This window comes from Pinus tabuliformis, chromosome 2_1 (assembly GCF_031772625.1).
Source record: "Pinus tabuliformis cultivar Carrire ecotype Pingquan chromosome 2_1, CPIR1, whole genome shotgun sequence".
Lineage (NCBI taxonomy): Eukaryota > Viridiplantae > Streptophyta > Pinopsida > Pinales > Pinaceae > Pinus > Pinus tabuliformis.
Genome location: NC_142299.1, coordinates 227,844,436 through 227,857,914, shown reverse-complemented (window position 1 = coordinate 227,857,914; position 13,479 = coordinate 227,844,436). Strand labels below are relative to the sequence as shown.

The 13,479-nt window shown below is 37.6% G+C and overlaps 1 protein-coding gene across 1 annotated transcript in view; it reads left to right on the top strand.

Annotated features, from left to right (window-relative positions):
• LOC149199557 (OVARIAN TUMOR DOMAIN-containing deubiquitinating enzyme 12-like) overlaps positions 1–13,479 on the top strand; it is a 230,341-nt gene that overhangs the window by 43,366 nt on the left and 173,496 nt on the right. Inside the window, exon 3 of the mRNA XM_089399405.1 lies at positions 13,274–13,347. Within this exon, the coding sequence (XP_089255531.1) occupies positions 13,274–13,347 (74 nt within the window). The remainder of the gene's footprint in view (positions 1–13,273; positions 13,348–13,479) is intronic.

The window sequence follows — 13,479 nt, the reverse complement described above, 5'->3', positions numbered from 1 at the left end:
GTTATCCTTTAAAGTCCCTATGAAAACATCAATCAGATGATCCTCTGGAATATTAGTTACCTTAATATTCAATCTTTGGAAGTTCTCAATGTGCTCCGCCATTGACCCTTTAAGTTTGAGATTTATCATTTGGCTAAAGAAGGTATTGCTCTTTGTATCCTCATAATGTGCTATCAATTCCTTCGTAAAAAATGTCCAAGTGACAAATGATTTACGAGAACAAAGTCATCGATATCATACAAATTGATTGGGTTCTAAATATAAAGATGCAATGCGTACTTTTTGTGTGTGTTGCACATCACATAGATCAAAGAATTGCTCTATTTGTAGTATCCATGTTACTGGATCCTTGCCATTAAACTTCCTCATATCATTCTTTGGAATGTGGTTGGTCTTCAACCCAAAGTTGGAGACTCTGAAATCATGATTCATATTCATTTTGTTCTCCTCCTGAGTGTCATGGAATACCTTGTCACCACTAAGAAGCCTTTCTTGTAGAAACTTTGTTAAACCTTCTTTCAAACCTTGCATGTCTGCTTCTGAACCATCCATCTTCTTTTCTATTTCTTCCGTATTTGCATTCATCATCTTTTCCAATTCATTTTTGGTTGTTCTTTTTGTGAGTGAAATTTGTTGCCTCTGGTCCCGCAATTTTGACATATCATGTTGTATTTCTTTCTCTTCTTCATGCATCATGGTAGAGCTTTTTGAGGGCTTAATGGGTGTAGAATTTTTTTGTTTGGGAGGCATTTTGGAACCAATTAATGATATTTGTGCTTCACTATGCCTTTTTAATCACTTCAAACTGATTTTTCAAACTAATGTTATGCAAATTTAAAAATACACACATTTTAGAGCTTGATTTAGAGCTTGTTGATAAGGCTGATATTGAAACTGTTGTATCTCTGTGATTTCGACCTTCCAAGGTTTAAAATTGCATTTTGTGGTAGCCCTTTGTGTCCTCTTTCCACCCCCACTAGTCAGACCAAGATTGTATTATTCACGATAAAGTTATTTCAATTCTCCCACGACAGCCAGATTATGCACTGGTTTAGTATATTGAACTTGTACGGTATGTCATGTGTCACTGTTTTAAGCTTCGACCTTGAAAATCATACCCAAGAAGCCACAATCCATGCACTTTTAGTCACTTTTTACGAAATTCGAATTCGATGCTCGAAGATAAATTTATGATGATTTTCCTCAGAACACCTGTTTGAGACTGAATTTTGGAGCATGTAGAAACCCTAACTTCCTTGGACCATATCTCCGAAAATATAGCGAACCATGGTCTGAAACTGTAACTAGATGTTCATCAAGGTTTCTCTTTTACATGGTATCAATTTTATGCTCTGAAGCTTTGTAGAAAAATTTATAGCGAAAATGCAAGATGACCCGTTTGAAGCAACAAAACCCTAGGATCAAGAGCTTTGATACCAAATGTTATGGATCCAGATAAAAAATAACACAAAAACATAAGAAAAAATAGATCAATGACTAGATAATAAGCCACTACGATGGGGAAAACTCCCTTTACATCACACAAATGAACAATTCTTGGATGATTCAAATAAAAATCCCTCCTTGGTATATTTATGAGTCTAAAGGGTCAAAATATAATTAGGGCTTGTTACCGCTCAAACTAACAGGGGTGCTAGGAGAGGATCCTATAGAGCAACTACTAGGTCAAGGGGCAATAGTGGAGCAATAATCCATTGCCACCTCAGCTAAGGCTCCCTACTCTGTACGAACTTTCACCGATGGGAGGAGACTCAGTATAGGGGGAATCACTAGGAAGGATAGATCTATTAATGGATAGGGAGTGATTTTTAAGGCCTATTCACAAGAGAGGCTCAATTAAATAGCTTGCTTGCTACAAAAGCAAGGTGATGGGCTCTCTAGGAAGGGCTAAGAGGATTCTTGGGCCTAGGTTTGGAGGATATGCCTTCAAAGGGGGGTTCTTAGACCTAAGGATCCGTATGGATAAGAGGCTTCTATGTAATCTTTGTGGAATTGGAGTTGCAAAGTTGCGAGACCACACAGAGCCAAGTGGACCCAAAACTAGGTCAAGGATATGGAGTTGATCAACCAATGTGGGGCTTGACCTAATTAGGGAAGATAATATGATCAAAGTGCTAATTTTCTTTGAGATTTTGAATGCAATGATCCCAATGAGGACACTAACCGAAATCAAGCTAGGGCTTGCTATATCTTGGGATTCCACCGTCGGATTTGCTTGAAACTTGGAGGACCCCTTGAGAAAAGCCCAACGCAGTAGTGGACCAAAAATCGAGGGGTTTGAATGGCTACAATAAAATTCGTTGGATGCCCTGGTGACCCTCTGGGTTAGCCCTAGAATTTGGAGAAGTAAAGAAAGAGAGGTAAATTCGACCACCAAAGGGTTACAAGGATCAATGCCTTAGTGCTTGGGCCTCATGTAGTCAAGATACACATATTCTAGAGGGGGTTAGAGATCATATTATTCCTCATCTCTATGAGGAGAAGATAACATCTGAAATGTTCAAAGCCATCTTGGATCTGTTTCAGGGTACCAGTGATGCCAGGAAGCTTGCTCTCAAAGAGAAGCTAAGAAGTATCCAGATGAGCAAAGATGAGCCCATCGTCACATATATTTCAAAGTTCACTTAGATTTGAGATGAGCTAGGTGGTGTGGGTGTGATTGTACCACAGAGTGACCTAGTGAGTTTTGCATTACTAGGAGTTCATAAGTCTTGTTATAGCTTCTAGGATGCAGTGAGCGGCATAAATTTTTTTCCTGGTTGGGAAAGGCTATGGGGTGACTGCATTCAGGTCACATGAAGAAATCCGGAGAGGGACTAGAGATGGTAGATCAACAATGACAGAGGAAGAGGAGAACCTTGCCCTAGTAGGCAAAGCCAAGGGCAAAAAGGGCCAAGGAGAGGTTGAGTCCAATCAGAAGGGCGAGAAGAAGAAGAAGGATCTAAGCAAGATCAAGTGCTTCCATTGCCATGAGTTTTGGTATTATGCCACTAAGTGTCCTAATCAAAAGGACTCTAGGAAGGATCATGTAGTTGCATCAATAGAGGTAACTACATTTTTTGCCCAGTTTGAGAAATATTTGTCATTGATTGCTTGCATGGCAAGCTCAGCAGACAACAATCTATGATATATTGATTCAAGAGCATCCTTCCACAAGACTGAGAACAAGAAGTTTTTTAGCCACCGGAAGGAGAAGGACATGCAGTTTCAGATCGAGCTAGGAGAGGATGGCCAGTATGCAGCTAGAGGAGTTGGTACTATTAGTTTTTAAAGGGATTCAGGTAATTCTTTCCATCTTAGAGATGTGCTCTATGGTCCAAGCCTTAAGCAAAATATTGTTTCAGTAGCTACCCTTGAGGATAAGGGTTATGATGTCATCTTTAGTAGAGGTAAGGCTTACCTACAGGCTACAACACTTAGCTTCTGGATGTAAGAAGCAGATAGGTGTAAGGATGAAGAATTTCTTAGCTTCTGGATGTAAGAAGCAGATAGGTGTAAGGATGAAGAATTTGTACTTACTACAGGTTGAGACAGGTGCAACCTTGAGCAACAAGGCAAGAGGTTCTTAGAGTAGAGAAGTGATGGTTGAGCAAGAGCAGGATAAAGCTCTCAAGATGGAGCCTCAACCAGTATTTTAGTTTGAGTCTCAGCTAGTTGGCAGTTAGACCGACCAACAGGATGATAAGGAGCAAAGCCTAAGGCGAGTGGAGGCAGCCACTCAATCAGTGACTCCCAGTACAGGGAGAGTTCGAGCCAAGTGGGTAGAAGATTTTTTTAAGGGAGATTAGGAGAGAGTTGGATTTTCTAGTATCACCTTCAGCCAGAGGAAGCAACCACAGAGGTACACAGGGTACATGGCACTTATGATTGAAGTGATGGACTCGTAGAACATGGTTGGAGAGAACGGGTCTTCAGATCAAATTCCGCAGACGAAAGCAAGGAAGTCTTCTAGTAGCAGAGAACGTGGTAGTGTTGGAGACAGATCCAAGGGGACGAGGTGCTTCCAAAAGCACCTTTCTTGCTAAGAGGGAGTGTTGAAAATAGTAGCAAGTGAAGGTCTTCTTGACTTGTGCATTAGTCAAGAAGATTAGTCTTTCCTTTAGCATGCACGAGTTCATGGAGCAATTTAATTCATGCACATAATCGGAGGCTCAGTTATGTGGTTCTCCAAGTGCGAGTTCTAATTTAGAACATGAGGAGTAGGATGTACAAGTGTGGAAAAAGTCGGGATTAAATTCCCAAAATGCGATTTTTTTGGCTGGCTGATTAAATCCGCTGATTTTTTGTCGATTTTTTCCCAGTTGAAAAAGTCGAGATTAAATTGAAAAAGTTGGGATTAAATTGAGACTTTTTCCAAGGGGTAGTTTCTTTAACGATTTTTTATTTTATTTTTGAAAAAATCGGGATTTTATTGAAGAAGTCGGGATTTTATTGAAAAAGTCTGGATTTTTTAGAAAATGAATATTTTTGTATTTTTTTTAATTTTGCCGACTTTTTCAAAAAACTCCAGACTTTAATGACTTTTTCAATTTTAGGACCCTTGCCGATTTAATCCCGACTTCAACTTTTTCCACATTGTAGGAGAGCTTCAATCTTGATTGAAGCAAGGATGTGTTTGCTAGCAGTTGACTCGGTTAACAAGTAAAACTCCACTTTTGTTCTAAATTCGCACTTGCCAGATATAACATGATTGAATTACTTAAAAGGAGGACGAAGGCACATCTTTGTATTATTCTTGTATGCACAAGTTTTTGTGTGTGTGAGCATGTTGTTGAGAGAGCGTATCAAGGAGGAGCCTATACGCAGAATTGAGAGGGAAACTTCCTTGTAGACATGTGCTAGGATTTAGGAGGAATTCTTAAATAATAGGAGCCATTATTGCGCTAGGAAATAGGGGTTGGATTGCACAAGGAAGTAGGAGCTAGGTCGAGAGGATTGTAGGGAGTTTCAAGCTTAGTCCAAGTAGTGAGAACAAGTGTGTTCTCGAGTGAAACAATATTGCCTTGTAAGAGATTCATATGCTCAAACTCTTTCAATAAAATTCTACAACGAGAAGAGGGTTTTCCCAGTTGGGTTTCCCAAGAAAATTATTGTGTCTCTTGTGTGATTGTGTTCTTTATCTCTGTGTTTAATTCCACTGCTTTTAGTGTTGAGAAATTCTGTGTCTTGGTGAAAAGAAATTAGTTTCAGATTGTTCATCACAACAGTTGCAGAATTTCAAGGAAATTCAAGAATGCTTTTAACATTCTTTTAGCTGCATCAACCTCCAGGGCAAAGCCTTCGACCTAGACTCAATGATGAGGATAAAAGGGTGCCAATCCCAATGAACCAGTGACCATAAACCCAAAGAATGGATATGAAATTTGGGGCATGATGGAAAGTGGTAAGTATGGAGTATCATGGACACACTACTTCGATCCAAGTCTTCCAAGTAGTGCCCCTCCTATAACCCTAAAGCCTCAGAGGATGTCCCACTAGAATAGGGTCAAAAACTAACCTCCCTGGTGAAGTGAGAGAATAGATTTACAGTCAAGATCGATCATTTATCCAGATCACCCCTTAATCCATGTTAGAATGCCCAAAACATTAAGTAAAAGCACATAATTGCAAGATTGTTAAACTACCTGCCCAATGATGGCCCACCTTTCTTCAAGATGAATGTTGGATGGTGAGAGGTATATGATTGGTGTAAATGGTGGAGGATTATGGCATAATATCATGCATTGAGCAATGTAGGGCTGCTCTTTGGTTGGTTCCAAAGAAGGGGGAATTTTTTCTCCTATGGGGTTACCCACATTTTAGTGGGTAACAAGAAGTTAGAACAACAACAACAATGATAGTAACTACCATAGATGTTTGACTAGATGGTAGATGCTTAAATCCAGTTGTTCAACTACTATAAAGTTCCTCTTAGAGTGATGGACGAAGACACAATATTGGCTATCAAGTTCATTGGCACACTGATCATGCCAATTCAAAAAGAGCTTGAGATGTTGTCATTTTAACTCTTGAAGATGCATGTCGAAAAGCTACGTTAGCAAATGCTAAGACTAGCTAGAATAAGTCTAATAATGCTATTGGCACTAATTCCAGTTAAGAAAGGAAGAATGTTGGAAAATATGGCACCAATTAACAAGCCATTCAGTAGGATTGTGCAATTGAAGACAAATTCCAATTGTCCAAGTCATCAAAAGAAGGCTAGAATGCATGAATGAAGAATAATGTTCCTGTTTGTAACTATGAATTGCAAATGACATTCCAAGGATGAAAGTTAGTGATTTTTTTGAGAGAAGTGCCAAAATTTGATTGCAATGAAGTAGGGAGACAAGGACAAATCAATGTTTGATGCTACGATATAAGGCATTTCTTTGATGACAACTACAAATCCTAGTTGTGTAGAGCACATGAAGCTGTAGTATTTTCTATTAAGTTATAGATAAAGAAGGAGCTTGTGAAAATTGTATTTGATACTGATCGCCATTGAGGCTTCATCTTGTAAGTGGTTGAGGAAACATAATTTAATGTTTACCTGTAGTAGTGTTTCTTGAACTCTACTCCTTGGGTTGGCTTAATAGGAGCAAGGAGTTTCACATCCACTGTATATGCAAAACAAGGTTTCTCATCTTAGCAAACTATAAGGACAAAAGTAGAGTTTGGTATTGTTCCTTCCAATGTGCGTGGAGTTTTTTTTGGCAACTCGTATATGTCGGATTGAGATGTTCTCTACTCATGACTCCTTAACTAGTAGATGCTTGTTAAGGATAGTTAAGCATACTAAGTGACAACATAAAAAAATTCCAACACTCTTAGTGCTCAGTTCATTTGATCAAGCCTAAAGACTGATCAAAGCCTTGGTTCAATTTGCCTTGTTAATTCTACAACCAGAGAAAAAGGTGAGAGTTGCACTCTCCAATTAAGTGTCATGGCTTCGAGGCCTCATTGTGTGTAGATCTATCCCAAGAAGAGAAGTTAGAAGAGCAAAAGCAGTTAGACAAATTATTGCAATTTTATTCTAAGATGTCCTGAGAGGCACATCATTTGCCTCTAAGTCATAGAATTAAGCACTCCATGGACTTGCAACAAGAAGTTGTTTATTGGATAAGGCATTACATAGGACTTCAATATTGAAAAATGAGGAAATCAAGAAGGGTTTATTGGATAAGGGCCACATTCGATCCAATTTGTCACCTTGTGGATTTTTCATTGTTCTAGTACCAATAAAGAGTGGCACATGCAAAATGTGTGTGGATTATCAACTCTTGAACAAAAATCTCATCACGTAGTGGTACCCATTGCAGTGCATCAACTTGTCATATCATCTTTAAGGAGCTAAGCACTTGAGTAAGATTTATTGGAAGTCTAATTATCATAAGATTCTTATCAAGAAAGAGGATACGTGGAAGACAACCTTGAAGATGTGATAAGGACTACCCTCATGTACCACGATTTCTCCCTCATGTACCACGATTGCTCCCTCCTATACGTTATATACCCAAGTGTGGGTTTCCCTTCTCCTAGCTACCCTTGTAGCCCAGCATGTGGACTAGGGCTGCCCCTTCTCATTCCGTACTCCATTCACCTCTTTATCACATACCACCACCTTTTAAAGAATGTACCTGGGACATATTATCCCCTTTAAAAGTAGAAACCACCTAATGGGATACTTGGTTAACCTCATTTGGAGTTTGGAAACATTAGCACATGCCAAGGTCCATTATGGAAGGGCATACCATTATGAAGTCCCCATTTGTGGTCCATGGTTTGTAATCTCTTTTACTAAATTTCCTTGATGACTTGTACTGGAAGGCTAGGGGACACATTGGATCTTATGTAGGATTGCAGATGGTCTCCATCTTGGGTTTGGTCTCCCTATACGGGGTCCTAACCCTCCAAAGGGCTACATTAGCACATGTAGGGTGTGTGTTGAGAGCCATGGGCCTACACAACATTAAACAACACTCTATGGATCCTTAGAGATGTTTAGAGATTGCTCAAGATTCACCTATTGGACGAGGAAGATGCACCTGGTTCATCTTTTCCCATCCAGCCCCACAGATGTACCATGCACTTGGCAGCTGACCCAAGACTTGTAGGATGATGTGGCATCACCTACACCATCATCTGAGCCCTTACAGATGGTCTACTGACATCTTCGACTTACTTGGAGACCCATGAGATCGCTTTTGTGCCCTCAGCCATTGGGAGCACCATAGGTTTATTATGTGGAGAACAAGGGGCCAAACCTTGTCCATTACTTTTGGAAGTCAAACTCATCATTTTGGCACTTATGGACTTCACCAGGCCTCTTAGAGAGCCCAACGACATGCATTATTGATCATTCAACCTCTTGGGAGGATTATTGTTTTATTTGTGTCTAGTTTGGTGGGCTTGTCACCAATAGATAGTTATTTGCCTATGTTACCGGATCCGTCCACCCTGGGAAATGGATTCGCGGATCCCCGGATCAGAAACAGATTCGGATCCGGATTCACTTGGATACGCTAGAAAACAGTTTTTTAACGAGTGAAAATATCTTGGTAATGCTTTGACCTGGCAGTTTGCTAGAAGTCAACAACGCATTGCACTCTAACCCAGATAGTTGGAAGCTCAGACAGTACGTGCACGTGCAGCGAATGAGATGGCCAAGATGATGCGGTTGGTATTAATATCATTGGTTTTGGGATCTACAGACTTGGTAGTATGAAGCCGATACTGGGTTATTTATTTATTTATCCGCGGGGCATATACAGTTTCGCACATTTGAACTCGTATAGTTACATGGTGTTTATATTTTGGATATGTTATAATATTAATTTAATTATAAATATGTTATATTTTATTTACATTAATTTAATTATAACTTTATAAATCTGTTATATTTTATTGACATTCCTTTACAAATGTTATAGAAGAACTCGTATAGTTACATGGTGTTTATATTTTAGATATGATATAATATTATAATTTAATTATAAATATGCTATATTTTATTTATATTAATTTAATTATACTTTTATAGCCATGCTATATTTTATTTACATTAATTTAATTAAAACTTTTTAAATATGTTATACTTTATTTATATTAGTTTAGAAATGTTATAATTTTATAAAGTAATTTTCTTGTGTATATATATTATAAATCAATTATTCAAAATATAAAAAAATTGTTATTTTATTGTCCATATATATTATAAATTAAAATTATTTAAAATATATCAAATTTGTTATGTACAAGTTTTAAAATTTGTAGATTATATTTTATATTAAACTTTTATATATTATAAGCTCATTATTTAATTCATATAAAGTAATATGTGTATTAAATTATTATTATTTATCATTTAAATAGTTTTGTAATATATTATAGTTTATAATTAATTTTTTATAAAATAATTAATGCTACTTTAATTATGAAGTATTGTATGTTTTTCATGAAATTCATCGACACAATACAACTTGAGTGGGCTTGATGGTTAAGAGCATGTGTTTACTCCCATGAGGTCATAGGTTCAAAACTAGAGGGGGGTAGAGTATGTACACCTTCGTAGACTTAGCAGTCAAATCCCTTGTCCCACAAACAAGGGGGTCTCATACACCAATTTGGTGTCTGGCTTGGCTGTGACTTTAAAATTGGATAATAATAATAATAATAATAATAATAATATAAACTCTATTGTTGTTGATGGATAGTGATCACAATAAATTTGGACATTAATATCAAAATTTTTATTATAAAAATATATTTATATTAATCATACTTGTCGTTTCCTTGCCGTATCCGAATCCTGGCTTTTCAAAAATCAAGTGGATCCGGATTCGGATCCGTATCCATACCCGAATCTGTATCCGAATCCTGGTAAGTTAGTTATTTGCACATTATTTTAGTTGATGGGCTAATGTAGGCTCAAATTAGGTAATTCGAACTCTTAATGAGTGTATAAATAGGAGGGACATGAATTCATTTGTATCATCACTTGGATTGGATCATATCTTCTTTTGAGATTTTCGCTATCTTTTGAGGATGAGATTTTTGGATGGATGGATGAATTTCGATGTTTGGTTATTCTTCTTTGTCTTGGAGCTTCTATGATTGGCATATCTTGGTGATTGGATATATTCTTCTTACATGTAAGTACTATGTTAATGCTATTTTGATTCTTTATTTTGCTGCATTCATGATATTGGGATTTAAGCTATTCTAGGTTTAATTTGCTGCTTTTATTGGAATGAAATTGTGGAAATTAAATCTTTAAATAGTATTGTATCATGATTAGGCCATATTTGAATGAATGAATGTTCCTAGAGACATCCTTGTCTTGACAAGTCACCAGATATTGTTGAACGAAGTATAAATGATCTTGAAGCTAGTTCCATTAAACCCTAATGCCCAATGAAGTTGTCTTTTAGGCCTCCTTGACAAGTGGAAATCAATCCAAACTCTAAATCTTCCATGATTCCATCTCTCCCAATGGACAAAGCATTGATCCTCCTCTGGTGATCACTTTAAAGCTTATTTCTTTCACCTTCCCCTCTTTTTCTAGGCCTAGACTACATAGGTCACCTAGGGCACCAATTATCTCACAATCTAGCCATCCAAATACTTCGATTTTTGGTCCACAATTGCGCTAGTGCGACCTCAAGAAGCTCGCCAAATTTCATGAGATTCTGACAGTGGAATCTTGAGATATCGCAAGCCCTAGCTTGAAGACCAATTCTTGCCTTTGGTTTCCCTTAGGCTAGAAACCTCACTAGGATCCTTGCATTTCCTTTCATTGAAAATTCATTCCTTGATCGCTTTCCCCTCCCTAATTAGGTCAATTATATCATTGGCTGCTAAATCCTATTCTCTTGACCCAACCTCAGGTCCACTTGGTCCCGTGTGGTCCCATGCACTATCAAGGTTCTTTCTTCAAAGATCACCTGGAACCCAAGTTTCCAAGGGATTTCTATGGCTTAGGGATATCTTTTATAAGACACATACTCAAAACCTAACCCTTGAAATTATCCCCAAGCCCTTCCTAGAGAGCCTTCCATCTTGTCTTTCAAGACAAGCAAGCCACAATCTTGAGCCTCTCTTGTGAATAGGCTTCTAGGATCACCCTTCATCCTATCATTGATCTATTCATCTTTGTGATCCCTATCATACCAGTTCCCCTCCCATTGGTGAAAGTATGTAAAGAGGAGGGAGCTTTAGCTGAGGTGACAATGGGCTATCACTCCATTGTTGCCCTTGACCTAGCAATTGTACCCTTTAAGATTCCCTCCTAGGACCCCTGCTAGTTTCTACAGTGAAAGGTGAACCACTTGCAACATTTGGAAAAACTGTTTACAACATTGCAATGAGAGAAGCTACTTGTGAACCTGAAGAAGCGTACATTTGGGAAGATAGAACTTGTTATACTAGATTATGCATGAACCAAGATGGACTTATCGTTGATTTAGTGAAGATTTCAGCCATTGTCAATTGGTCATTGTTGAAGACCATTAATACTAGACAAAGCTATGTGGAAATGGCAAATTATCTTAAGACATTCATCATATAGTTTTCCCATGTCACACGCTCTTTGACTGCACTAAACTCTGACCAAGTCTATTTTAGTTGGGATGTCACACAGTAGGAAGTGTCCGATGAGATCAAGCATTGAATTGTGATTTCTCCTATTCTTTACTTACGTAACATTTAAAAAGTCTTCAAGATCAAGATGGATGCCTTTACGCATGCCGTGAGTGTGATATTAATGTATCATGAAAACTCGTTGCATATCACTAAAGCTTTTTAAAACATTGTTCTAAATTACCAAGTGTATGATTGAGAGATGTGTGTTGGATCAAGCCATGAAGTGATACTGACATTATTTTCTTGGTATAGGGATTGTCATTCACAATGACCATAAGCTTCTCGAGTCCCTTTAGTTGTAGGGAAACTCAAGAGTGCACTCCACATGAAATTCCATGGTACCTTGAAGCTCTCGACCCTTTTTATTCTTTGGAAACTTAGGCGTAATCTTTGAAGCAGTTTTTGATCATGAGGTCAGCGCTTTGTCTTCTTTCTATTCTATATGGAAGGATGAGGTACCCCATCAGCTCCTGGCCAAGGGTGCTCTGCTGATCAAAGATGGTCAATCTTTGGATGCTGCAGCATATTCTGATTGTATTTCATCATTAGTCGCTTTAAGTAAGAAAGAGGTTATGACGTTTGTTGTATATACCCTTCTGTTCATTGTACAGTTTTTTTGTTCAGCTCTTCCTAAATATTTTCCTTTAAATATAATAAGTATTTTTCAAAAAAAAAAAAATCAAATCCTTTTCTTCTATTTGCTAGACTTCTATCACATGGATTATCCATGATTATTTCTTGCCAGAAAATGCATGGAAAACCTACTATTCACACATAAAATAATAACATTGATGGCCTTTCTAGCTTCCGTTGACAAGGACTTCCTGGTTCCTCTGTTGTTTGCATGGTATAACTATCTTGTACTCTGTTGTACTTTTTTTGAGGTAATAAATAAATCATTTAAAAAAATAAAAAAGAAGTAATAACATTGCAGTTGCTACTACCCTGTAGGAAAGTACAGGTCTCTTCTCCACAGGGATCTCTCATGTCTAATGGATGAGTGGTCATTGCTAGTACATTAATATCATCTACGGAGTGCTAGAAAACATAATAAGTTTTTTCACTTGAGCCACTTTCACATAGGATTTGCACCTGATCCTGATAAAGCCTCAAGGCCATTGGACCAACTGTTCAGCTAATATTGATGCTTGTAATTGTTTAAAGGCAGGTAGGTTGCCCAATACTTATGTTGTGGCTTATCTATTGAGGCAGAATTGGTTTACCAACTTTCCCTGTTGTATTTGGTTACTGTATCTTTTTAGAAGCTGATGAGCTGAGCCCCGAAGTTCAATGCTATTTTTGTAGCTTCCTAGAAGCCTATGACCTGAAGGTCATAAACATTTAAAATCTTTCTCCCTCTTAGTTGTCAACCTGTTGACTTCCAATGACAATATGCTCAAATCTATCCAAAATAGTCATGTATAGAGCTTTCATCTGAGTAGGTATTAGTAGGACTTTAGAGTTGTTTATTCTCATTCTATGACTGGAGTCTTAAATGCATCTCTAACATTCTTTTCTAATAGAAAAATTATTGTTCAATTATCTGGTTTTTCGGTGTGCACACTGCAGGATAACATGAACACCTTTTCATCTTTAAATTTGTAATGATTTTTGAATTGTATTTGATTGGCAGCTTGTTCCTCGGATCAATGGAGCTATACCTAGTGCAGATGATGCAAGTTTCGATCACCAACGACTGCTAGATAGGTGAAATATTTTCTCTGCCTTTTTGATAATAGGAACAAAGATATAAGATACAGTTCACAAACATATATTTCTTGTTATAATCAAGAGATAAAGGTAATATGACATTATGTTGTAGGGGATTGCATCTTATGA